Below are 27366 nucleotides of genomic sequence, written 5' to 3'. Positions count from 1 at the left end.
AAATGTGAGGTTGTATCACATGATCTGGAAGGTGAAAAGCACACGACTGAGGACTCCCACATCTCTGCCTTTCTGTGACTTTTCCAGTGGCTTTGTATCTCTGTTGCAAGCTGTTAATGACACTCTTGATTTATGATATTAACTCATTCACTGTGAGACATATTAGAGCATTTGTACATTTGTATGTATTCACCCCCCCTCTCCTAAATTTGTTGATTTTTAAAAAGGGTAACATTCAAACATTTGTGCCCCGCCCCCAAATCTGCAAAATTTAATTTAAACAAATACTAAAAAATAACCTATTGAAAAACAGTCAAAGGTTCTGTCTGTAATTGTCTTTTATTTATTTTTTTAGGGACCAAAACATAAATCATTTTGTTCACTAGTGTTTTTTTTTTTTTTCCAAATTAACCAGCCCATTAATCGATTATAGGAATTTCTTCTGAAAAATATTAACATCGGTCTAAAAAAATCTGTATCTTCAAATCATATATTAGGGAGCTGCATAAAAATTACACAAAAAAAATCACCCCAAGACAAACATTGCAAACATTTTCTGAGTAGTCTAATAGGTATGCATATTGTAAGAGCCCTGTTTTCAATTCAAGGTATTGTATTCGATTCCATGTGTTTGAAAGTTTTATGTTTAGTAGTAATCATAAAACTCTACTGTATGCCAGTAGAGTATTTTGTTTTTTCTCACTTCTGCTAACTTAGCCTAATAAAGAAAATGCAAGCGGTCAGTTTAGTAGGATTTTGCAAAATTGATACACTGGGCCAGAGTAGAACTTGTGAAATTTGATGGGGATTTGGATAAAGTTGAGGAAACAGGAATTTTCTTTAAGTCACTCTGCCATCATGGAATCATCCACAGAGTTAATAAATCGTCCTTTATAACTAATGAACAAATAAACTACCATTCTTGTGATATATTGACGTGTACAGTCATCCAAAATATGACAAATTCTAATAACAAAACTTTTCTTCCCCGATCGAGCCTGAAAACACGACACATTTCCCCTTGTTTTGGCCAAAACGAAGTGCCTTTTTTTTCTGACCACATTGTGAGATCACATCCCATCATTTGGTGTAAGCATCATTAACAGTGCAAATACAAGCGACGGGCCAAAAATATCTCCCGCACACCCACTGTGTATGGACACGTGTATTATCGTGGCTCAAACATGCAATTGTTTTATGGAAAAGTTGACATAACATGCAATTAATTGCCGTCTTTGTCTTGAATGGTGGAACGGACAGGCTGGTGTGTGTGTGTGTGTGTGGGGTGGGGTGTGCGTGCGTGTGTGTGTGTGTGCGCACGCTAAAATAACATGTCTGTGTTTGGATTAATTTGACATTGACAAGGCGGGCCACTGTTTTGTTTGGCGGCTGTCACCAAAGCAACACGTTCTCTTGTCCCCTCTGCTTGTTAGCTTCCTTTGTCTGCAGCTGACATCCCGCCGGTGGGTATTCATGTTCTGCATCGCAGCAAGAGCGAGAGATTTCGGAAGATGTTTAAGGTAGCCGGGGTCAAGGTTCAGATCAGATAGGGAGATGTTTCTTGTCAACACTCTGCGACGTGGACTTTTTTTTTTTTTTGGTCAACGTTTTGGGATGAATTGCACTGTTTCAGATATATTAATTTAATTGAGTGAAAGTGTACTTAAATAATTGAAAAATAAACTTTATTACATGTTTAATTTTCTGTATTCAATTGGACTCCACCGTGACTGTTAGCTGAATTTTTATTTGTATTGCATTTTCATAAATTATTTTTTAAACGTATTAAAAATAATGAAAACATATTAGATGACATATTTATTTTTACTTTCAAAACTTAAATTAATTACATGATTAAAAAAAATCTTTTAAATAAAGCAAATTATAATATAATAATTCATATATATTGATAATTGACTTTAAGTTGAACTTATTAAATGTTATATTCATTTTCACATACCGTATTAGGTATGTATATTTTTTGCATTTAATTATAATAGCGTATTTAAGTATATATTTAATTGTTTTAAAATCATGAAATCAGACTCTAGATTGGCGTTAGCCTATTTTATTTTATCGAATCATCAAAATAAGACTCCACAATGACTGTTGTCGTCATTTAATAAAATGTGTGGTATTTTTCCCATTTTATTAGAATTTGTACGCATATATTTATTTATACAGTTTAATCATAAAATGACTTTTTAAATTCATTTTACTGATTCATGAAAGTAGACTTCCGACGTCAACTGTAGTGCACTCCATTTTGCCTCAACGCTTTAATACACTACTAAACACTGATCAATTCCTCCTAATTGATTCTTAGCCATCAATGAATTGATTACCTTCCTTATTCATCTGTAATCATTCTCTACTTGAGTCTGTCTGCAATGAGAAAAGGTCTCATTGTTGAGGGTCCTCCCACCAGTCAAAACCCCGCCACCACCACCACCTCGGTGTCCTGCATGAGTAAATTCAGACAGAAGCGAGTCACCAAACACAGCGACACTTTACGAGCTCGTTTAGCTCGCCACCCTCAAATAAAGGGCCACTTGCCAGGGTGGCCCTCTTTTCATGTGGTCCAACCATCGTTCTTGTCGCCAAACGTTGACTGTCTTCATCTTCAGGCTGATCGGATTTAGACTTGGCGAAAGGACGGCGCTTTGCGGCAATAACAATTAAAAAAACCAAAAAAAAACGCAGTAAATCACGTGACCGAGCGAAGACGCTGAATTTGCAAGATGCGTTCATGTGACAGTGGAAGGGAAGTCAACGCGAACTGGAAATTGGGCAGTGAACTTATGTTTCCACTAAGCAGTTCAGTTGGGTTTAATTTGGAATGCTAAATCCTGATCAGGCTTCCAGCTAGGAATGTGTGAGTGGGATGGTGACAGTGTGACATTGTAGGGACACAAGCTGCCAAATAATTCGACAAAAATATGCAACCGCCTATTGCCGTTCACCTATTTGAGCTTTTTTCTGTGGCACCTATCCTTAGCTATTTGTGGCTCTCTTGTGCACTTTCAAGAACTCTGATAAATGCCACAACATGGTGCCAAAGCCATGCCTAATTGGAAAGTAGTAATTGTGGCATGAAAGTAACCCTAACCCTTGGTTGACTGAAACGCTAACGGAAGCCCGTTTAAAATTATAGTCAGACCGACCTATCGGCGATTACTATTTGGTCCGGCTTGACAATAAGGCGCATAGACCTATGGCTCTTCTTCTTTTTCTTCTTCTCCTTCTCCTCCTCCTCCTCCTCATCTCGTGTGTCATCCAATTCAGCCTTGGACGAACTATGAACATTTTGTTCATTGACGTTAATTTTTCCGAATTGCTGGAAATTTTGATAACTCTAGTTCCTGCAATCCTTCCGCTTCCATTTTTAATAGTGTCCTATGAATTTATGTTGTTGCGAGCAGTTAGCTATCTGTTTTTAAGAGATGGGCGTAGAAGATTCTAAGAATTCATTCTTCATTTTAGATGCTAAGCTTCGGCTCCGTACAGCGGGACCGACCACTTAAAAGTTGGAGTTTAATGTTGATTGACAGCTTCCGATCTAGGATTGATCTCATCTTATTGAATGTGTTATTGGCCGTGCCAATTCTTCTCCTGTTTGTCCTTTAAAAGGTTATCCTTCCACATTTGTGCAATGTCTTCTAGTTTATTGCAAAACCTTTCCATTGGCCGCTTTGATGTAGTTCAATGATGGTTGGGATCTTTTACCAGTTACCCTATTGATCTTTCCCGTATATTTTGTTTGAGGTTTGACACTTGACGCTCCACTTCTTCACACTCGTGTTCTAAGCCCCGCTACGTGTTTTTAATGACATCTTCCTGGCAAATGACACTGGAGACCACGTATGTCTCGTTTTGTTGGATTTGACTGCAGCTTTCGATACGGTAGACCACAGTATTCTTTTGACTCGCTTGCAACACCAAGTGGGCATTAGTGGATGCGCTCTAGAGTGTTTTAGATCCTATTTAGCTGGCAGGACTTTTACTGTTAGCCTAGGTTCCTCTGAGTCCTGCTCTGCTCCTCTATCGTATGGTGTTCCACAGGGTTCTATTTTGGGGCCATTGCTGTTCTCATTGTATTTGCTGCCCCTGGTTTCCATCCTTAGAAAAGACGGTATTTACTTCCATTGCTACGCGGACGACTGTCAAATCTATTTCCCGCTAAGCAAAAAAGAGGCTTTTGCCTTAAGACCACCTGTGTCCTGTCTAGAGGACATCAAAGACTGGATGTCACTGAATTTCCTAAATTTCAACGAAAAGAAAACAGAAGTTATGGTGTTCGGTCCCAGTGGCTTGTCTCCATCCCACCCTGTTGACCTAGGCCCCCTGTCTTTATATCTAAAGCCAACAGTCTTAAACTTGGGTTTTAAAATGGACAGTGACCTTAAATCGGTCCAGCAAATCAGCGCTGTTGTAAAGTCGAGCTTCTTTCACCTTAGACAGCTGGCTAAGGTAAAGCCCCTCCTTTCCCATCAGCATTTAGAAACAGTCATGCATGTCTTTGTTACATCTCGGCCGGATTACTGCAATGCACTTTATTTTGGAGTCAGCCAGTCCTCCCTCAAACGTCTCCAGTTGGTCCAAAATGCTGCTGCTCGCCTACTCACTGGAGCTCGGAAGATCGAGCACATAACAGCAATTCTGGCCTCCCTTCACTGGCTCCCAGTGCATTTCAGAGTTCAATTTAAGATTCTCTTATTTGTCTTTAAATCATTCAATGGCCTCACTCTGGCGAACCTCTCCGAGCTCCTCCACTCCTACGCACCTTCCCACAGCGTCAGGTCTGCGGACCAGGCGCTGCTTGAGGTGCCGAGGACCAAGCGGAGCCTCAGAGGGGGTCGAGCCTTTTCTGTTGCTGGTCCTTCCAAGCCCCCCTCTCTGTCCATTTTTAAAATCCGGTTGAAGACACATTTCCTTTCTCTGGCTTTTGATCAGACCTGAGATTTTCGGCTCTTTTCCGGTGTCAATTGTATGTAGTGTTTTATGTTAATTTATTGGCTTTATTTATTTATATTTGTATTTATATTTGATATATTATTTATTTGTATCTATATTTATTAATACGTGTATCACAGCCTTTAAGGAAGTATAAGTTAGTGGCCTTCATACTGCAGTCCAAAAAATGTGACCGGCATTTTACTTATTTTCTTGTCCTGTTTCCTCTTTCATCTGTTTTTGGACATAAGGTCGACTTAGGTTTGCGTTCGTTTCCTTTGGCACCGTCTGCATTCCGGCCTGTGACAAAGCACCGAGACCATCCAGCTGAAAGGGTCCATGCCAGACGTCTTCTGGGAAATGTTCAAAGGCGACACGAGGAACAATCTCGCCGTCGTGCTGTGACGGCAATAAACCGCGAAGGCTGAGCAGATTCCTTTCAGTGGTGTTTGCAAATGTTTGCTCTTGCTCTGCAAATTCTGCCAGGCCAAAAGATGGCGGTCGGTCAGCATGTTGAATTATGTGAATGGCAAAATCGCTTTGATAAATTCATCTTCACTGGTATATTTTTGTAAGAACTAGGACATGATTGTGAATGATGAGAAAGGCGCTGTACTCCCTTGGTTTTTCGGTAAAGGAGCCATATTAAAGTATGCATTTCTTTGAAACAGTTCTCAGGTCTACATCCACACTTCCCCCAACATTCGCGTATGTGTCAGTTAGCAGAAGCTAGTTCGTCTTTTCCCCCTAGTCTAGTCTGCTCATTTCTGCAAACCGGGCTCACTTCAACGGATGCTCAAGATTGCGATTCCTAACATACGAACTGATTGTTGTATAGTTGTATTTGCGGAAAAGAGGAGCATTCCACCATTTGTTCTTCTCTTGTTCGGCGAGTGGCTGTCTGAGGTCTTTCAGATTGTTGCTTCTGGATGTCGTGAACAGTTCCATCTGTATTCAATCTCTGATGGGAGCAACGGTCGCTTTGAAACGGTCTTCTGAATTGTCTTGGCACATCCGTGATGTCTTCCAATAGCAGTTCGCTCCATTTTTTAGCTTCAAAAGTTTATCATATGTTTGCCATTATTTAGGTTTATTTCTACCATCCGAGTGACTACAGATACAAAACGATTTCCCTCAACTGCAATACGAAGTTCACTCCAGTAATAATTTGATGTTGTTCACTCAAATTATTATATGTTTCACTCTGATTAAGATGCAATATGATTCATTCCAATTACGCTGCGTGATTAACTCAGTTTACAATACAATGAAATGAATTCAAATCACAATGTGATTCACTCTAATTGTGATACAATTAAGATACGATGCCGATGCGATGTATTTTACTTCATTTACGATACAATAAGATTCACAGAAGTTGCAATGAAATATGGTCCGAACCCCTCCAATTCCGACCCAGAATTCTCTCCTGTTAAGATGCCATGCGATGCACTTCAACTATGATGTGATGTGATCTACGCAAAAATACAATACGATTCACTCATTTGCCTTCTGTGATGTTTTCGTACTTCCGGTAGTACTTTTTCTTATTTTGTATTCAAAAGTTAACCATCTGGGTTGATATTATTTTGTTACAGTATTTTCACTTGAATCAAAAAAAAAATGTCGGAGTGAATAGATGTTTTAGGGACAACCTGTATCAAGCTACTCTCCTCTCTTACTGCCACTTCACCATATCAGTCATTAGCGTGAGCAGCTAATGTTACATCGCATAACTTGGCAGTTGAACTCTTATGCCCGACGTCAGCCCTTTCTTCTCCTTCCTCCGGTGACGGACATATCGTAGAACTGGTTGAGAGGCTGGGGGAAAAAAAGGAAGTGGGCAATTAGGATTCCTTTGCGTGGCTGCAAGTCGTCCAGGGCGAAATTGAGCATACCTATCTGAGCAAGAAAAGGAGGAGCGATTAAAAGTGCTTTGTGGAAAAAATAACAAGAGATTAGCGCAGGAAGTCCAGGACCCCGTTTTTTCCCTTACTTTTTTGCGCTCCTCGGAAGAGTGAAATAACCGAGAGAGGAAACTTGTCCAGACAGAGAGGAAGCAAAGAAGCTCAAAGGTCAAGAAAAGGCAAACAAGACGTGTTGTAGATGAGATGGACGAAGAGCCAAAGAGCATTTGAAGTCAGGATTTCCATTTTAGCTTCATTCCAGTAGAGGTGGCAAAAGTATTTACACTTGATACTAAAACACGGGTACAGATAATTGTGTAAAAAAAAAAAAAAAAAAAAGAATCTAGTAAAAGTAGAAATACTGTTTCAACCCAAGTAAAAGCAAAAGAAGTGCAGACACCGAAATTGTAGACATTAAGAGCAAGCTAGCTAGCATTGGCTAAACTGTGCTATAAAAAAAACGTGTTGGCATAGCCTCGCTAACGTTATGAACTGTTTAATGGAAAATGCAAATCTAGCTCAACCAACCTGATCATTGAACTAAAGTAAAACAACATAACTATTTTTTTGACCATGAGTTACGTACAATACAAAACCCAATTTGATAATTTGGCACAATGGGAAAAAAAATCCCAAAACAAAATAATGTCCCTCTTGTGTGCTCGTACTGAGACAAATAAATATATCACGGGACACAGTATCAAACGTGATCTGACTAACAAAAACATGCTACATATTGTACGTGGGTTTTCAGATGTGACAATTTTTGAATGCTAAACTGGCACAAGAAAACACATTCACCACAAATTATTATTCGAGCCTAACACAAACACATTTCTTATACATGGCCATAGATGGGGAATATTTTGTTTTTTCTAAAATTTACACCATTGACAAACTTAAGTCCTAAAGACCTCAATCACAGTTTTTGGTCATCCATGGCAGTTGAAAAAAACTAACCTGCCTATTTTGACAAAGTAATAAGTTGAAAGTACAGATCTCTATTTTCAAATGTTTGCAATAAAAGTAAAAAGCTATCAGAAAAATAAGACGAAAGTACAGACACCTGAAAAATCTACTTATGTACAGTGTCAAAGTATTTCTACTTCCTAACACTGGTCTTTGGGAGACTTTGTCACCTGTGCTGCCATTTGTTAAACATTCCTTCCTTCCTAATTATTTTCCATGTGCGCGCCACTCAACTTGTGGTTGGGTTGTGAGGTTTGTCCTTTGCGAGAACACCTGCTGTTTGACTCCCGCTTCTTGTTGTAAACACATACACACCAACACACACATGAATGTGAACAAGTAGTTGTTACTGCTGTCAGACTGCCAGCTGGTCAGTTAAAGTGAGAGTGAAGCTTTACTGCAGGACGGGTCACAAACACACGGCAGCCACATTGTACTGTGGAGCGCCAATTTCTTTTTTTTTTTTTCGGTTCCCGGGCCAAACTGTTGCCAACATAAACTCTTTATTAACCATACAGGCAATGTTTTAAGTAGCATTTTAACATTCTTAACCAAGGAAGTTCACTCACTTTGTGCCTGGAGGCGGAATCGGGACTGCAGTGCACTACTATCACCCTCTTATACTGAGAAGGCATGACGAAGACACTCATTTGTAATTCTTGCTCTATGGTCGTCGTCACGTTTCACAGTTTCTTTCAGTTTCTTCTTTTCTATCACAAACAGGCAACATTTGTAGATTAAAAATGGGTCAGTATGTTATTGTTATTAATAATTTCAAATATTCATTTTTATTTATTTCCCTATTTTATTTCATTTGTAAGTATTTAATTACATTTCTTAAATTAAAACTATTTTCTTTGTATTTTTTAAAGTTTATTTAAAGCATTTGAAAATAATTTCATGGCTTTGTCTGTCATTTTTTCAGGGGGGGGTTACATTTTTGCTAAAAGCATCTGAAAATACTTCCTGGGCTCTGATGAAATTATGCAAAAATGAAATCTATTTATTTTTGCCTTTAAATGCATCAGCAGTGAATGTCAGAATTGATGTGAAATCCTAATTTTACTGGTTTAGGTTTGCGAACTATGAGCAACCTCCAATGAGGCGCTACCTTTAATGATTTACTTGAATTTCCTTGTCACTGCATCTGAATGAAAAAAAATAAAAGATAAAAATATCCTCAGAGATTCTAGGCCACATCCTGTCTTTCTGTGACTCTGCTATTTAATATACAACTTTCCACCTGGCCTCGTGTGTTTGTTTGAATGCGGCGAGGCAGCCGAGTTTCCACAGCGAGCGAGATGGAGATAAGGATAGAGGGATGGTGAAAGATGAGAGCAAGAGAGATGGGGGGTGGGGGGGTGGGGGAATGTAGCCAACTGTAAAAAGAGAGAGATTGAGATAAAAGAGGGCAGATTAGAAAGAACACAAAGCAGATTAGAGGGAAAGGAAAAAGCAAAGAGAAAGTGTTTAGTCAAATCAGGAAAAGTGGAAGATAAGGCATGAGCAAGAGAGGTGACTTAAAAGAGACAAAAAAGAAAATTGTGGAAGTGAAAACTTATTGAAGGAACACAAGACGTTAACCTCAATTGTGCTCAGTGTTAATTCAAAGAAGATATTATTCTGCACAACTTCAGTTTTAATCACAGGTCTGCTTTTGCTATCACCTTGTAACAGCAAAGACAAATGTTTATTGGGGGTAGGGGGCGGGGGGTGGGGGGGGTGTTGAAAGTTCCCTCCTGCAGCGTTCATGTCATACTTTTGGCTTCACCACATTTGACCTTTTCAGAGGCACGATGCTCCCGGGCCTCACCTTCAACCTCCTCCTCCTCCTCCTCCTTTCTATGATTATTTCCAGATTTCCATCACTGTCTGCAGCAGTGATTCCTAACCACTGTGTGGTGGCGCGTTAGGACCGCCGCACACCGAGCGATGCGGCGGAACTTCATTGCACACTCGTGCAGTGTTTGGGATTGTGCCACAAGATCTCAAGATTTTGCGGCGCTTCAAAATTGGAATGGCAGTTGCATGATGTGGCGACATTGCAAATTTCAGTCAATCAAAATGCACGGAAGATTTCAGACAGGTGAAAAATTCAGTTCGAGCGGGACACAGCCACCCACCACACCCCGACAAGCGAAATTCAGCATGCACAGTACACATATTATGCTTTACAGCAAGCCTTAACCGTATTTATAATTTCATATGTTCCTGTGGATGGAATAGCGAAGCTTGTAGTAAAAATAAGCGCCGCCTTTCAATATATCCCCATTTTTTTCATCTTTTGTCACACCCATGTGCTCTTTCTGTAGGAACCTGCGTCTAACTTGAATGACACTCCTATCATTTTATGGGTTAAAAAAGGGATATGGTTTAACGTATTGTATAAGGAGCCCCTACAATGCCATACATGTTCGTACAGTTCACATTGCAAGGAGTCCTGATGTTAAATCGCCCAATGTGTGTGGGTGTGCGGTGGCAGCTGTTTAATGCCACTACCAGCTGAAGTTGATTGTCAAAGTCAATATAAAACAAAAAGAATTACACGTTGTATTAAACCAAACCACTTAGAGCTAACTAATAATGCAAAACGGCATAGACAGGCTAACGAATAGCATCTATGTATGTGCAAGTGTTATAACTCTTCATGTCACACAAACTGTGCATCAACAAAAAATAAATATACCTATATTCACATGCGTATATTCTTTATCATCTGCGAAGAATCGCAATTTACTGCAGCTTACTGAGTCACTTATAGTAGTTTTGAAACCCTTCTTTTTTTGTGTGTATGACTGCATTATACTGACCGCTAATACACGGAATAAAACTCAAGTCACCACTGTATATCATTTTTGTGACATTTTTGTTGGGCGTTTGGGACATTTTTCTAATCGAAAATATGTCTTGGGCTCAATAAAGGTTTGGGATGCCTTTGTTGCTCCAATCCTCCCCTCCACCTTCCGTTGTTTCCCGTAAACTTAGTTGGGGTACATTTGTGCCGCAACCCCACAGTGGACCCCCCGGACCCCACTTTAGACCAGTGGCCCACGTTTGAGGTTGCAGTATGGCTCCTATTAGCTCCCTTGAAACCTAATATGGGTCTTAAATCAGATTTATAAATGTTTAGGTGTGTTTTGAAAAACACACATGCGGGGCTGTCTCGGTCAAAGCCAGACTGTTTACATCGGCATGATATATATACGTGAGTGTGTGTGTATGTGTGTGAAACAAGAGGGAAAATTGCATTTGTTGTTGTGGGCTAATTCCTTCTGTGCAACAGCGTTTCAATAAACAGTCGGACGTAGAAAGGGAACCGGTCAACACACACACACTTCATTCTACACAATGTATACATTGTAACGTGATTGAATGACAGGCAGGAAACATGAGCAACTTTTAAATTGCGCTGCAAAAAAGTGTTTTATTCACTTTTTTTTGTATTTAATGCACATTTTTGGGTTAGGGCTGGAGTTTGTTTGCACATGTGATAGTATGCATGTGTGTGGGCTCCACTGCCGCCGGGCATTCACACGCTCGGCCGGCCTACATTTTTTTAAGATGCATACTGTTTGTTGGTGCTCGTTGAACCTGATCAACCTTTAATTTTGGCGTCTTCAATGTGCTCTTGAGGTTTGTTGTTCAATGACTGACTTTTTTTTTTCTTCTTCTTCTTGCCCTGCAGGGACCTAAACAGAAACAACATCACCCGGATCACCAAAGTGGACTTCTCTGGCATCAAGAACCTTCGAATTCTGTGAGTTTGTTGTCAAAAAAAAATTGAAAAAAATGTTTTTGTTGTAATCAAACCTCAGAGAGCAGTTCAAGTGGGCTATGTGAGGAAAGTACAAGAGATTCCCTCAAATATATTTCACATGGTTTGATTTATTTTGTTTGTTTGCAAGAATAATCCTCATTAAAGCATCATAATGGAGCAAATCTTCCAAATGGACCTCTCTTTGGAGACACCCCCCCAAGATAGCTATTTGGCAAGCTATACTATTTTATCTATCTAGCTGTCTCTGTCTGGCTAGCTAGCTAGCTAACCTGCTAGCACAATGTCAAAACATGCTAAATCAACCTGTTGAACAGCTAGCTAGCATCTTCTAAAACAGCAGGTTTCACTGAACTGACCGGAAGGTCACTGTATCGTGTACACAACCCCCAGTCAAGGTTTCATGACAACCAAGGGAGCATAAATGTAGCCTGACGGTTATGACTGTTTTTAAATATCAAGACTGCAGAGTACGGTCTCATGAATTCAGCAAATACGGCCATTTGGATAGCAGCACGAAATGTATCTTGGGCTAATTTCCAAGTAAAGTCTTCACAAGTTTAAGATAGCCCACAGGAACGCACACAAGAACAATATCCGAGTATTCCATGCGTTCTTGGTTTAGACCTTTCAATTACTTTCAATTGGAACAGGACTTAGGTTTCACGTAATCACATGGACGTAAGAATGAACAAGAATGTGAATTGAGAAATGGTTAGCTGGCTATGTAGCTAGATGAGCTATCTATTTGTCGCTATCTCTAGCTACCAAGCTCTGTCTTTCTCTAGCTCTATAAATAATGTTTTTGTATGAACCTCTGTACTTTACATACACTATATTCTTCAAGCATTTTGCAGTGGAAAACTTTTATTGTTGTCTTTTTGTTTGATGTTTCCATGTTTTTCTTCCCTCTCTACCTTTCATCCGTATTGTCATATATGGTTTATAACGAAACCATCCAAGATAAAAAGAACAAATATATTGTATATATAGTTTTTATATTTTAAAATGAGTGACAAAGTGAGTAATCACAGTTTGGGGACTAAAAACTGATGTAATTATTGAATTTAAAAAATATATATATTTGAATGTGTGTCCTGTGAGACTGTGTACTGTAAATTGAAATATGTATGTGTCGGTTTAAGTCTTGTTCTTAACCCTTACGAGCCCACCTTTTTATTTCAAGGACATTTGTTCCGTACAAGGGCGCATTGTCCGTCCCACAAAAGACAAACGCTCAAATGAGCTCCTTTTACCCTATTAGATGTGCGCGCGCACGTGTGTGCATGTGTGTGCATGTGTGTGAGAGGGCCCATAATAACTATAATCACACAGACACACTCCACAGGCTGGCAGATAAAAATACACCCGCTGCACAAGCTGGGCTGGGAAGTGGAAATAAGTCGATGCATGTGTGTGTTTTCATTTGTAAGCACATTTGTTGACCACTGCGGCTTTTGGCGCTCATGTAGGCCAGTGTGACAACTTGTGTGCAAGTGCGAGCCATTTTCGGACGCCCCTGCATATCTGCAACGAATGGAGGGACTCATTGTGGATGAGCTTGTATATATATGTGTGTGTGTCGAGGGGTGTGTGGGCGTGTGTGTGTGTGTGAGAGAGAGTGTGTGAGAGTGTGATGGCTTGGCGGTTTGTTTCATGTGGTTGGTGAGAAACTGCTGTGACATTTCCCCACTGTAAATCTCTGCAAATTGGCCAGGAGATGGTTTGTGGAAGTGAAGATAGTCTGAGAAAAGTACAAGCTGAAAAGCACACACTCTACACATGCCACACACAAGACATGCTACACACTTTACCATTTGTACGCATGGAGAGATAAAACAAATGTGGCTTATTCCCCCAGCCTACTTTAATGTAATCATTGTGTAATCACTACCATTAGTAATGTCTGTCGATGGCAGAAATGTCATCCCGTTTCTTCCCTGACTAGAATACCAGAATCCTTGGAGTGCACTAAATATACTGAACATATTTTTTTTTTATGCTGTGGCCCGCCCCGCTAGTTGCTAAAATAATCTACAGTTTCAATCTCAAAGCCGATGCATCGTATAAGTCTTGTGATTGCTCTTCCTATCAGTTACTCTGGTACGATAAACGGCATTGTAAGTGCAATGACTCGAAATAATCCACAATGTCAGGAAAATTGTAGAATGCGGTGTCAAAATAATCCACGTCAAAACACACTGGCGCAAAATCAACCTGTAGAATATGTCATTTGATCAAGCCTCCTAACGGTTACAGATCTTAACTTCCTTTTTGAACCGTAAATGCGATGACTCGTAATAATCCACAATGTCAGGAAAATTGCAGCAATGCACTAAATGAACACAACATATAATTCATGCGGTTGCTTCTCCGACCAGTTTGGAATGACAACAATGCCAATTTAGTAAATGTAATAATCAAAATAACCTACAATGTCACGAAATTTGCATTGCAGTGTTGTAGTCTGACATGATGTCCCGATTAAAATGGTTTTAAACTGTCATCCACCATCAATCTTTTGTGTTGACATGTTGACGTTTGCAGACTTAATCTAAATCAAAATAATTCACAAAGTCAGTCCATGTGTGGAATAATTCATGTGATTCCTACCAGTTACTCATGACAATCACCATCAACTGTTTAAACACAACGCGACATAAAATGTGTGCTTTTGTTACCATGACGGCATGGGGCGGAGCTAGGAAGTTGAGACGAGGCAAGTGGTGACTAGTAGCAGAAGAGGCAGGCCAGAGTCTCCAGAAATAAGCGAGAACACCCCAAAAGACCGTAAGAGCACGGATTGTATTTTCGCTCGTGGAAAGAGCACATCATAGCCAGGTTGCAGAATGAAACTGATTGTCGTTTAGTGTGCCGTGCAAAAAGTAGACACGTGGTCAAACATAAATATCTGAAGAATGATTACAAACACTCCAAATAATTTGAAGAGACAAATAGAATCAAGGCTGTGTGTCAAGCATGCGAGACTTGGCACTCTCGTAGCCAACAGATTTGCTCCAGATTGTGGTGGAAATGACTAACTCTACAGCATCTTCGATTTGTAGGTGAAAACGTATGCTTCATATTAAACCTATTTAGTCAAACAAGGTGAATGTGCCCTGAAGCGTTGGTGAAATTCCTTTTTTGGTCCAAGTGTTTTAAAGCATGACATCATTGCATTTCTTGCTTTAAACGTTGCTCACAGTTGGTTTATGGAATTTGCGTCCCTGAGCTGTAAGATGGCAGTCACCAAAAATATTTGCAATAAATCATGTGGTATTGGCAAAATATCTGCGGTTTGGATGCATATACAGCGGGGTTGAAAAGTGTACACACCCCTGTTGAAGTGCCAGGTGCGACTTTTAATGATTTGTTTTCCCCATCTTAATATGACCTGTAACCTGTAGAACTCAATTGATATATATATTTCTAATAATCTCATGAGAGAGGACGGAAAGTTAAACAACTGAAATTGTGGTTGCACAAATGTGCACACCTTGTTATAACTGTGATTTGACTGTCCTCAGAATTAACAATCACATTCATTCATGTTAAATGGGAGGAAGTAGCACACACCAGACACCATTCAAATTGCCTCTGACAATCCCGAATAAAGTTCAGGTGTTCTAGGAGGCTTCTGAATTCCCTCATGTTTCCGTTTTCTTTTTGATTGTACAGCTAGGTCACATAAAACTGGTCAACAAATTTTTGCAATTTTTTTTTAACTCAGAGATACAAGTAAACTTTTCAAGATTTTGTTTGCACTGATCTGATCTGCCCTTGGTTGTGTGCTCTTTTTTGCATAAAGAAAAATAGTGTGAAACACATTTGTAAAATAGAAAATAGTTGTTAGAGTGCATTTGTAAACCAGCTCCTCCCTGATGACGATAACAACGCCGATAACATTCATAACTTTCCTACAAGTAGTTTCGGCTAGCCGTCTAACCGCCAAGTCATGTTTGACTTTTGGGGGCTATTTTTTTTTTTTTTTACAGCAAATTCAGGTTGAACTCCAGATTGCACAACCGGAGGTCCAACTGTGTACCTCAATCCAAACGAGTCCTAATCAAATGAACTCACAGTGAGAGTTTGAATGTCTTTCTGCTTAGGTGGAGTGAATCCAGCTGTACGCTTCTTTAAACACACGGCGGACTGATGAAGACAGTACAGTAAATGATTCTGATGAGATTAAATTGGAAAGCGATTGGTGTTTGACCAAGGCTCCGCGGAATGCAAAGTATTTGTGTCGACTGTGTATCCCTCCTCATCAAAAATGACCTGACTACACGCTAACGGCAATTGGGTTGAAAGATGCATCAAAGACGGGGGCGCTGAAGGGATGAAAGATGACGGGACAGAAAAGCGGGATGAGCTGATATTTGCTTGTTTTGGCTCGCCGCATTGTGACATCGAACGCGGTCGACCTTTGCGTCATGTCGGATTCATTTTTCAATCACTGCGATGTCTTATTTTTGTTTTTCCAAGCATTCTTTGGTCATAAAAGTGCAATCGCCTCCTTGGAAACGTCTCCATTTCAATCTGGCACCGGGTTGACTTTTCAGTTTGTGTTGGCGCGGGGAGGAAATTCAACCTGTTTTTCGCTTTCTCGGGTCAGCTGAAAACATCTGTCAATGAATGAAATCCTTCCAAACTTTAGTGGAAAGAAATTGAATTAATCAGTTGTAATGAGATGCAAGATCTTTCTTCATTTGATACTTTCACTTTTTTTTTTTTTTTTTTTGAGAGGTCATGACAGTGTTTGCTTGTGCTGAAGCTCACCAATGTTTCGTGTTGTTCACTGTGTGCGTTTTGTGTGTTGCTGCAGTCACCTGGAGGACAACCAAATCAGTGTCGTCGAGAGAGGAGCCTTCCAAGACCTGCGACTGCTGGAGAGACTGTAAGGATTCCTATCTCACTCATCCTCAATACAATAGACCGTCGCTGTTTTATAGTTACTTCGATGGTGCCTACGCTCAAAGTGTGTTGCTTCATAGGCTGAGGTTGCCTAGAAGGGTTAGCGCCTGGGTGTTTATTTACAACACGGACTAGTGGTCGCAGATAGCTTTAGCGATGTTGCTATGAGCTGTTGTTACGGATTCAGCTGGTTTTAGTGCTATGTTTGGTTCTAGTTTACAGTACACTCACGCTGACTATCAGTCACAAATCTAGCATGGCTGCTGTTAGCTTTGTGATTGGATGAGCGAGTTTGGGGTTTGGAGGTAAACAAGTGATAAAGGAAAAACTTCTGCCCTTCTGATGTGGAAGTTTGGTTCAGCAGACCGCTAGTTTGATGTTTTATTTAGCGTGTTTGCTGCCGGCAGTGACAGTTTGTTGTCTCAGAGATGCTAAAATAAAATAATTAGCAAACAGAATGGCGACAGTGTTTGCAGCAAAGGTTTGAAAAAATAAAAAATAAATAAAAATACAACAGCCTTTTTTGTTACAGAAAATGGCAAATATGCAAATTTTCCCATGAAAAATGGATGACATTTTTCCCCCTCAAAAAAAAAAAAAAAAAAAAAAGCAGCCGTTAACCCACAAATATTATGTGTCTTTAATCTGGCCGACCAAGCATTTACATTATCAAGAATCATGTAATACGTATTTATTGTGTTAACTTTCTGGTTTTAGAAAGATATTTACGGTAATAAAAAAAACATTTGAATAATAAATATTTGTTTGATTCATTTATTGTAAATAATACATAACATGACCATTTTAACATTTTTAAAAAAAACGTCTTCAAATCCCTGATCTGTGCATGTGTGCGTGCGCACTTGTGTGCATTCGTTCACACCGACACTCAAGTCAGGCGGGCTCATCCCGTCCCACACGCACACAAACACACACACGTACTTGTTTATGAGTTGACGGGATGACGTTAATTCAGACGCTCGCTGCAAGGCAATGAATAACTATAAAAGTTCCGTGATGTGTGCTTGTGATGGATGATGTGCAGCTACTTCACAAATGGGCCAAAGGGAGGAATTTCATGCAATCCAAACATAAACTGATAAAATGTTAGTTGTAATTAACTCATTCATTGTCAGACATTTTCAGACCCTCTTTTACGGTAACCTTTGAAAAAAATTGAAAAAAATATAAATAAATTCTTGGGATTGAATGGCTGGATTGTGGAAAGTAAATTTGTCAATGGCAGTGAATGAGTTAAACTAAATTTGTGCCTCATATGCTTGGGAACTACCCTGATACTGTAACCAAGTCAAAAAAGCTAATGCAATAACAAAATTGACTTTGATCCGCCGAACCTTTCCATTTCTCTACCTCAGTGACCTTATTTTTAAAGAAAATACTTGCTGCCTTGGAAAAATAACTAATTGTGGCCAGCTCCTTTTTCAGCAATGTTCTAAAAACACATGTAATGGGCTAATTGGTTAGCTTTGCTCATTGACCCCATTGCCCAGGCTTGGATTTAAAATGTGCCTCTGAGTCATAGGAAGTTTAAAAATAACTTCCCTGCTGCAGTTGGTTAGTTGACGATTAAGTCATGTTCTCCTCTGACTTGAGCACACCTAAAACCAAACGTCTCGGACCATCGACCAACGAGGAAATGACAAAGACAAGATGTAGAGGATTTGATTGACATTTCCATGTAATCTACGGGTATGAGAAGAAGGGAAAAATGTCATTACTGCATGTCAGACGAGTGGTAGCAACATGTGTACTCTGGTGGAGATGGCACGTCGTGATAGTGTCCGTGTGGAGGAGCCGGAGGTGAGTCTGACTTTAAAAGGCTCCCCTAATGTGCTGGGTCAGGCCAGGGTCGGAGTTCATGGTAGGAAGAGGCCGAGGAGGGGCAAAGCGGTTGACTGGAAACATACTTTTTCACTTGGAAATAATTGTGTTTATTGTCAAGGTCTTGAAACCATCAACATATGAATATAAACAAATAGAATAAGCCTTGAAGGCCTCTACACACCAATGCGACGTTGGTCGTCGTAGCCAACTGTCGCGTCGGCCATAAAGTTGGCTCGTCGGACCGTAAAATGACGGAAGAAGACACTGCAAAAGCCGACAGAGACGCCAATTACTCCGGACCTTCTGCGCATGCCTGAGAAGTAGTACTTTTTTTTTTTTCTGTGCTCTTCTGTCCAAGCCAGACATTATGTCCATACAGGAGATGTGAAAAATGAGCAAAGTTGACCTAATTCTTGAGGAATAGCTTCAATTTTCACCGTATGTCCGCATTCGTCACTTGCCGTTCTTATCCAGTGCACTGATTCGCTAGCTAACAGCCAATCACAGTGATCATTCGTCCCGGCAGCCCGACCCGATTCTACATATCGAATCGGCCGAAAAAACGCCCCCAGACGGCCCAGCAAGGGCTCGGACTTCACGACGTTGCACGCTACACCAAACAGACGGCGTGTACCAACTTTCCGACGGCCGACGTCGGATCGGTGTGTTATGTTGAGTTTACAAGTACTGTCATGTAGGAAATTAGCAAATAAACGTACAAATGTTGGTAGCAACACACTAATAATGCACTCTCAGCCTTAATTTAAAGCTTATAAACATGCATATACCTCGAAGAAATTGCATTTTAATGGGAATATGAGATGATGGACATGGATACAGTTCATTTAGAAAAACTGTGTGCTATGCATGCCATTTTGGTCTTCATAATAAGGCAACAGTCACAAGAGGGCGCCATAGTATCTGTGACTGGTCGACGTCGCAAGTACCGATACACTGTAATAAGGCCAGTATCGTTTGGACCGATACCCGGTATTGGTACTCGCCTGAAACACTTGTAAACAATTCCATCCACCCACGATACTCCCAGCCAGTAAGTGGATGTGAAAGGGAAATTAGCCAGCTAATGATCTTTAAGTAATGTTTATGAATTATGAAACGTCTGCCATCAGCATCTGTCCCGCGGTATTGTGCACAGACGTTTTTTTTTTTTGCGTGGGGCGGCAGGCGGCATGCAGAATGACGAAATGTAACGATGGAAGCGCTTTAAAAGGACGAGGACGGATGGGGTCGAATGACGATTGTTTAGGACGGACCAGCAATATAGGGTAAAGTGACAATTCTGTGAATACTAATATACAAGCAAAATATTTAGTATGCGTGCTATGTAAAATATGAATGTAAAATATAAGCAGCAATAATATGGTAGACAGCGGCATTTTATGACAGTCCACCATCCCTGTGATAAATCTTACCGTATCCAATACTGAAATCTCCTAGAAATGGTGATCAAAATACTTCGCCGACAGCTACTCTGACGTGACGCCCGGTGGGGGTTAAAGGTGACCGTTACGGCCAGCCTGGGTGATTTATGGCGGTCGCGGCATGGGGGAAAAAATGCTATCTTGTCTTCACCGGGGGCGACCGCCTCCATCTTTGTCCGCGTGTGAAAGCAACATAAATCACAACATCAGAGAGTCGGCGGCGGTCTAAAAAGACACGGTGAGCCTAATAAAGTTGCGACTCACCGTGAGCACTTCCACATTGTGAGGAGGAGACCGTTAATTTGACGTACACAAAATAATTCGCAGTGAATCATTGTAACATTAAAGAAAAAAGTGTGGTCAAGGGCAGACGCACGACAACATTGCACTTTTAATGGCTTCACTATACAAATGGTAACAAAATAAATGGAATGAATACATTTATTTTTAAGCTGCTATGGCCACAACTGCCGTCCAGGCACTCAACACCAGAGCTGGGCATCGCCTAACCATCACGAAGTTCCCGTCTGCATATTTAGCCGACCCACGTGCTCTCGGTCAATCCCTCGTCGGCGACAGCCAATAAAATATCAAATAAAAACAACAGACTCATGCACAGCGTGGTGATCAGTGAAATAAAAACAATATGGGGCACATGTCATTGTGTAAGTGAGACCAAAAGTTATAGAATAGTTTATTTTCTTTTTTTTCTTCATTTGACTGCATGTCAGGTGCGCGGCACCTGCTTGTGACGACGTACCGGTTAGGTCAGTTCTCGACGCCGTTTGGCTGACTCGGACCGACTGCGACCACCTGGTTGGCTAAATATGCAGACGGGAACTTTGTGACGGTTAGGCAATGCCCAGCTCTGCTCAACACGCTTAGCCAGTTTTACAGCCAGCTGCTAACTTGAACCAAAAAACAGCTAACTACACTCTCAGTGACTGACGCCCATGTCACTTACCAGGCAGGCCCCCCTTCGAAATTCTAAAAATATTCCATAGCTGAAGCCCTAAAACTGATTACTCCTCCCTACCTGGTACGTTGTATGATTATGACTAGGGCTGTCACAATCTACTTATTTTAAAATCAATTATTTTATCGAGATAACTGTTCATTAACAGATTATAGTTGCTTATTTGGTATTCTTTAGTGGGAAAAAAAAGTTTTAATTCCTGTGGTATTTAGAGGTACATATGCTAGTTACATTTAATAGGCATTAGGATCGAGGGGAGGGGGTGCTTGGAAAAATTCCTCCGCTGGATCTAAAAAGTTTGACAACCCCGATCGGACTCCCAACTCCCCCCCCAAGGTGAGTGTGAAAGCTAGGGTCTTGTTATCAGGTTGACACAGGTTCAAAGGTCGCTGTCTGTGTCTTGTCTAGCGCGGAATCTACTTTGTGACCTTGTGCCCTTTGACATCCTCGCGCCTCCTTCCTCATCCAAGCGCTTCGATGCAGATAACACTCGTACGCCATCTCCAAGCAGACAAGAACGAGAAGCTGCTGTTTGTAAACAATGCTGGCCTTTGATGTTGACACGCTTGACGTTTTAGCGCATCACGATAGGTTTGAACATCCCGGCTGGGATGTTGAACTTCTCACCTGTGTGTTGTGAGATTTTTCAAATGATAAACGATGGGAAGCAACTTTGCAATTTTGAGGAGAATTTTTTGCAGATAGCAGGGGTTTTATTAAACAATACAAATATGACAATATAACGAATGAACAATTGTTTGTTGTGTTTTTTTTAAATATAATCAACACTTAATTATTAATTATTGATGTGATTATTGAAAAAAAAAAACAGATGGATGAATTGTGAAGTGTTTTAGGACAATATAACCTTAAATTCAGCCAAATGCCAGAACTCTTTGGACGGTACTTCCCAATGCAGATGGACATAGACCCAAAGCAACCAAAGAGTTTTGGAATGCAAAGAAATGGCATGAGTTTTCATTTGTCCCATGATTTTTTTGGTCTTTAAAGTGTGTGGCGTAGCTATATAAACTGTTGTAATTCCGAGAAGCACATCTTGTTCACCTCATTTCAAATCCATTGTGGTGATGTTCAGAAACAAAAAGATGCTACTTGTGTCAATGTATGGACATAACTGTAAACTGTACCTGATACTTCAAAGTCAATCAATTAAATTTCCGCTAATTTCCCAAATAAAAAAAACGATACCACAAACACATAGATAGACGGTCCAAAAAAAACGTTATGCCTCTCCCGTTCACACACCTCACACGAATAACGCCCTTTTTTTAGCGCACATGCATCACCATGCGCTCGAGCAAAGGAATCACACCCGAAAGAGAAAAACAAAGAATATTGTAATATGGCTCTAACAACAGTCATATTTGAATAATCAGAACAAATTGAGAGGCATAACTATGATCCCGTATAAATGTTGTCACAACTTATGCACACACACACACGATAACCTGTAGTCTAGTATCGCGGGAAAACAGCTTGGCTGACCTCCAAACCACAACAAGCAGGAAGCCCAATGATTTATTCACGTTTCCACTGAATTCATTTCTCCATTGCCTCGCATATCCATTATTCATTTGCCCATCTTCTTCCATTTTTCTCCACAGCCGAGTAAACAGGAACAGACTCACGCTGCTCCCAGAACTCCTCTTCCAGTCCAATCCCAAACTGGGCCGACTGTGAGTACGCTCGTTTACACTTCGCCGACCTCGCCGTCTTCTCGCGCTTTTCCACCGCTTGGTGGTTGGTTGTTGGATCATGTCATGGAATGGGTTTTCTATTTGGTTGGAGAATATGGAATGATGGGAGTGTACGCTCAGGTCAGACTGCGACATGCCCTCCCTGCGCTTTATCCCAAAGGTGCACTTCCTCCCCTCTGCTCTCCATCCATCTTTCCTTCCACTCAGGAATTATATTTGTTTTAGCCTTCATCCTGGGAATGATGACGGTTGAGGCAAACATTAGAGCTGCTTACATTTTTTTGTGCTGCTTTTGATTGCGTGTGATTGCCGGCATGTGTGCGCACATACACACATGGTGATATACTGTCCATGTATGCGTGTTGGGAGTGGTAGGGAAAGGAAATACTACCACCGCGATGGTGAACTTCTCACCTCCGTTATTCACTTTGAAACGTTGCCCGGAGACGAGATACACGACAAGTTCAATTTGACAGTATGTCATTACTTCATTAAAATAAATTTGGTGGAACCACTGCAGCTGCGACATGTTTGTGGATTTCCAGCATAAAAGCCAATTTGGGTTGGAAACTCAAAGCTATAATATACAGCATGTTACAAGCAAACAGCACAAAAGGTTCTTGGGGGGCAATGGGAAGTCATTTTCCTATTTCATTTTTATTAAATTATTTTCATGTTTTTGTGATGCAATTTTTTGCCTGTTTTCCCCCCAATCAATTTGATATATATATATATATATATATATATATATATATATATATATATATATATATATATATATATTTTTTTTTTAAATTAAAAGAAAATATACATTTTTTTTTAAAGATTTTTCTTTTACAAGATTTATTTGTAATATATATTTTAAATGAGTATTTGAAGAAATGTATTGAAAGAATTGAATTTTAAATATCATTTCATTTTTTTTGTAAAATCTTTTTTGAGATTAATTTTTGAGGTCTTTTCAATTTAAAATGTAAAACATGAAAGTATAATATGTATGTAAACATTTTTTTAAAGATGTTTTATATACATTTCCTTTGTAATGATTCCCCCCACAAAATGTACTTTTCATTTTAAAAATAAATAATTTAGAATATTTTTTTAGATTTATAGATTTTTTTTCCAGTCAATTGAATTTATTTTGTAGTCGAAAGATATTTGGATTTTTTTTTTTACAAGATTATTTAACTATATTTTGAAATTTATTTCAAAAGATAATTTCCAAAGAAATAATTCAAATTAAAAAAGTAACTCTTTAGAGAGATTTCAAATAGCTTTTCATTTTTACATTTTTAAAAAATAATTTTGAACATATATTTTATATCATTTTCTCAAGTGATTTTTTAAATCTTTTTTGGTTAAAACATTTTTCTAAGGTATTTTTCTACAATAAAATGGTTGTTTTTGGTCAGAAATCCAAAATGTTGAGACCTACTCAGCAGCACCTCTGCAGGTCACAGCCAGTAGTGCACGCCAGTTTTCTTCAATTGCAAATTCCAAGTACTCAAATAATCAACTGAATCTCTTTCTGTTGTCCACCATACCATTTTTTTACTAAACTAATAGACACTATTCCAGTCTTATTCAGAATTTCCGGGAAAACGTTTTGTTGCTGTTTTTTTTTTACCGGTAAGTACATTTTTTTCACACCAAAAATATGCAGACTTGAAGGTGAACTTTCATTTTGAGTTCAACCCAAACGAAGCGCCGTAAGTCTCCTTTTGATGACTTTTATTCCAAAAATTCTAATTCTCCTCTTGTATTTATAGTGCCGAGTTGTTCACAAAGCAGTAAATTCAAATACATGGAAGTGCTGCTCTCTTTCAAAGATTTATACCCCTTCTCTGCGCCTCATCCAAGTAATCCCCAGTGTGTGCGTGAAGGCCCCAGAAAGACGAAAACTCTGGCCTCGCCGTTGCCGCGCGCGATGCATTTGCGGTGAGGTCTGATGTATTGCCCGGGACAGCAAACCTGAGCGTTCCGGCGGGCGGGAAACTGTCATTTACGTCAATTGCGGCTTCCGTACAAACACGAGCTCGCTCACTCTCGCTTTCACGTGCGCCGGCCGTGTTGACTTTTCAAGCCCTCTTGTTCTTCATGAGTGACAGTGTGATTTTCCCGCACCGCCTGGCTTAGCGTTAGCCCTAAAAGCCTTAATTGAAGTGGAAAGGCCTACATTTGTCACTGGTCAAACATGAACGGCTACAGGAGTGGAAAAGGTGGAGCGAGCCGAGAGCGCACTTCCAATCTTAACATTATAAATTTCACGTTCTTTATATCCCGACGTTGCCATCAGCATAAAGTAAATTACAGTGTCTGGACTGCTTCTACTGCCCTTTATTTTCTTTCTCTCAGCTTTTTCCCCGTCTTTTGCTGCCATTTGACCGAGCCTTTTATCCGGCCGATGTTGTTTTTTGTCTTTGAGCCAGAATTCTGCTACTACTGCATAACCATTGCACTGGAATGGTCTTTTATGATCTGCTATTAGGGCTCAAGTACCAGCACATTGCCAAGCCCCTCTTGGAATCTTCGATGATTAAAGTGAACTGCCACATCTTTTCGTTTTTCTATGTGCAACCAATCCTCAAAAACCTGAGAGTAATAATTGGCAACTCTAATCATCTTTCCCCATAGGAAATGAATCCGCATGCAATTCATCCATTCCAGTGTCCCAAAAAACACCAACAAAAAAGGTTGTAATGTGTTTCTAAATAAGAACAACAGCACTCTTCAGTATTGTACTTTATAAAAAAAAATACAGTAACAATGTTTTAATTTAAGGTAAAGAATCAAATGTTTGTGCGTCATTATAATGATGCCCAAATAGATTGTGTCTCCAGAAAGATATGAAGTAGTCTTCCAAATAATTAAGTCAAAGGACATTAAGTAAAAAAAAACTCAAGTACTGAGTAACCGTGGGTAACTTCTTCTTTATTTATTTATTTTAAAATCAGACTATGAATGTCAAACAGACAAATGTATAAAATACGAATCTGCAAATTCAGGTATTTTCCAACATAACTTGAAGCAAAAACAATGTTAAATTGCCTATAACCAATGCTTACAATTGTGAAACGGCACAGTGGACTAGAAAACCACAATGTTGTAACAAATGTACTGGGTCCTTTAGTTAGGTGTCGCTAACTAGTGATGTCATAGGCTGGCGCCTATGTGTAGGTTGCCGCCCTGACTTCCCGCCAGTTGGTAGCCACTAGCCAGACTTCGAAGGAGACGTATGTTTGCAGTCCCACTGTTTTGGACGGTCAACCATTTTTGTGAGGCAAGGTGAAGTGCGGCTGAATCTGCTTTTTTTTTAATGCGTGCAAATAAACGACGGGCTTTTTTTGATATGCCAGTATTGGCGTGGATGTGTACCGTTTTTGCCCCGTCTTTTCCTCTTCACCGCACTAACACGAAACGTTGCAACGTGTTTGCTCAAGTTCCAAGCGGAGTTCTTGTAGGCTGAAATGTGGACATTTTTTGTTAGAGACAGATGACAGCATGCTGTCGTTTGTCATTTCTGCCATGGGTCGTGTAAATTTGTCACTTTGAAAACTCATCTTATTATGTGTCGGACTGCGGAGACTGTGTGCTGGCATGTGACTGCCTGGCTCCATTTGATTGGTTGAATGAAGTTGTTAGTGGTGAAGCTCCCATTGTTGTAACAGTATCATGTGACTGATTGATGCAGAAATCTCCCTGGTAAACCAAAACAAATAGAGCAAAAGTAAAAGTCTCAAGCAGAATGTAACTGAATGTAATGGGGTGAAATGATAGTTTCGTCAACAAAATACTTGTTTAGTTTAATATGTTTCAATCTGGAAATACAATCACTATTTTGCGTTCGTCAGCTAAAGAAAATATTGAGGTACAGTGCACATTTTGTGCTGTTGACAAAGTGTTATCTAGCTTCATAAACACTACCTTACATTTTTAAATAAAGACAGTTAGCTGTTTATGTTCAGTGAAATCAGTGAAAGACTCTTTTTTTTCCCAAATAATTAAAAGCAAGTAATCTGTAAAGTAACTAAATTACTTTTTCATCGTAACAATGGTAACACGGTTCATGAAACACAAAATGGAAGCCACTGCTTTTCTGGTTGTACAGTCAATTAAGCTCCACATTTGGCTTATTGTCAAAATAAATAAGATCAGGGATTGTTATGTAATGCAGAAGATGGGTTGAGAATGGCAAGCAAAAGAGTTTAAACCGCAACCACACCGGTTGACTTTGAAAGAGGAAACATTGTTGGATTTGTGGAAGGTCTAGGAGGTGAAGTAGAAGCCCAGCAGGATTCTGGACGATGGAGATGAAAAAGAGGCACGCTGGCGGCTTTCTGGTTTGGATGTCAAACCACGGCAGCGTGATAGGATTTACCTCTCAATCCTCCTGTTGAAGCCCTGCGGTCTGAGGTTTCGTGACGGCAGGGCAGGATGCATGGAGGGGAAATTCTGCCTTTGCTCTCCAGCTATAAGGCCAGATTAATACCAGAGTCCGGTCTTGGCGATAAACCAAACATTGGGGGATCGATAGAAAGAAGGAAGAAAAGTTACTCGTCTCCATTTATAGAGCAGCGTTGAATACTCTGGTGATGATTGATGGTGAGGATTGCGGGGAGGTCGTCTTTGAATCGGGTTGGGGGCGGTGGGTGATGGTGTGTTGATGGATGGCGGGGGGATCAGATGCCCCACGAGGTGCGCAGCGGGGGGGGTCAACCGAAGATGGAAATGGTGATAAAGATGAATGGTGGACTGGAGTCTGTGGTTTTGACTGTGTGGTGATTTCACCCAACATTTGCAGAGAGTGGCGGGATGCAATTATTACCGCACACACAGATGCGCTACAGTCGTATGAATTCCAGGACGT

At 40.1% G+C, this 27366-nt stretch overlaps 1 protein-coding gene across 1 annotated transcript in view; it reads left to right on the top strand.

Moving 5' to 3' along the window:
- slit3 (slit homolog 3 (Drosophila)) overlaps positions 1 to 27366 on the top strand; it is a 247995-nt gene that overhangs the window by 7837 nt on the left and 212792 nt on the right. Inside the window, exons 2-4 of the mRNA XM_086016387.1 lie at positions 11515 to 11586; positions 16430 to 16501; positions 22407 to 22478. Coding sequence (XP_085872513.1) covers positions 11515 to 11586; positions 16430 to 16501; positions 22407 to 22478 — 216 coding nt within the window. The remainder of the gene's footprint in view (positions 1 to 11514; positions 11587 to 16429; positions 16502 to 22406; positions 22479 to 27366) is intronic.

The sequence above is a fragment of the Filicampus tigris genome, chromosome 2, assembly GCF_054856515.1.
Source record: "Filicampus tigris isolate MCC_2025a chromosome 2, RoL_Ftig_1.0, whole genome shotgun sequence".
Lineage (NCBI taxonomy): Eukaryota > Metazoa > Chordata > Actinopteri > Syngnathiformes > Syngnathidae > Filicampus > Filicampus tigris.
This window is presented reverse-complemented; position numbering and strand designations above follow the sequence as displayed.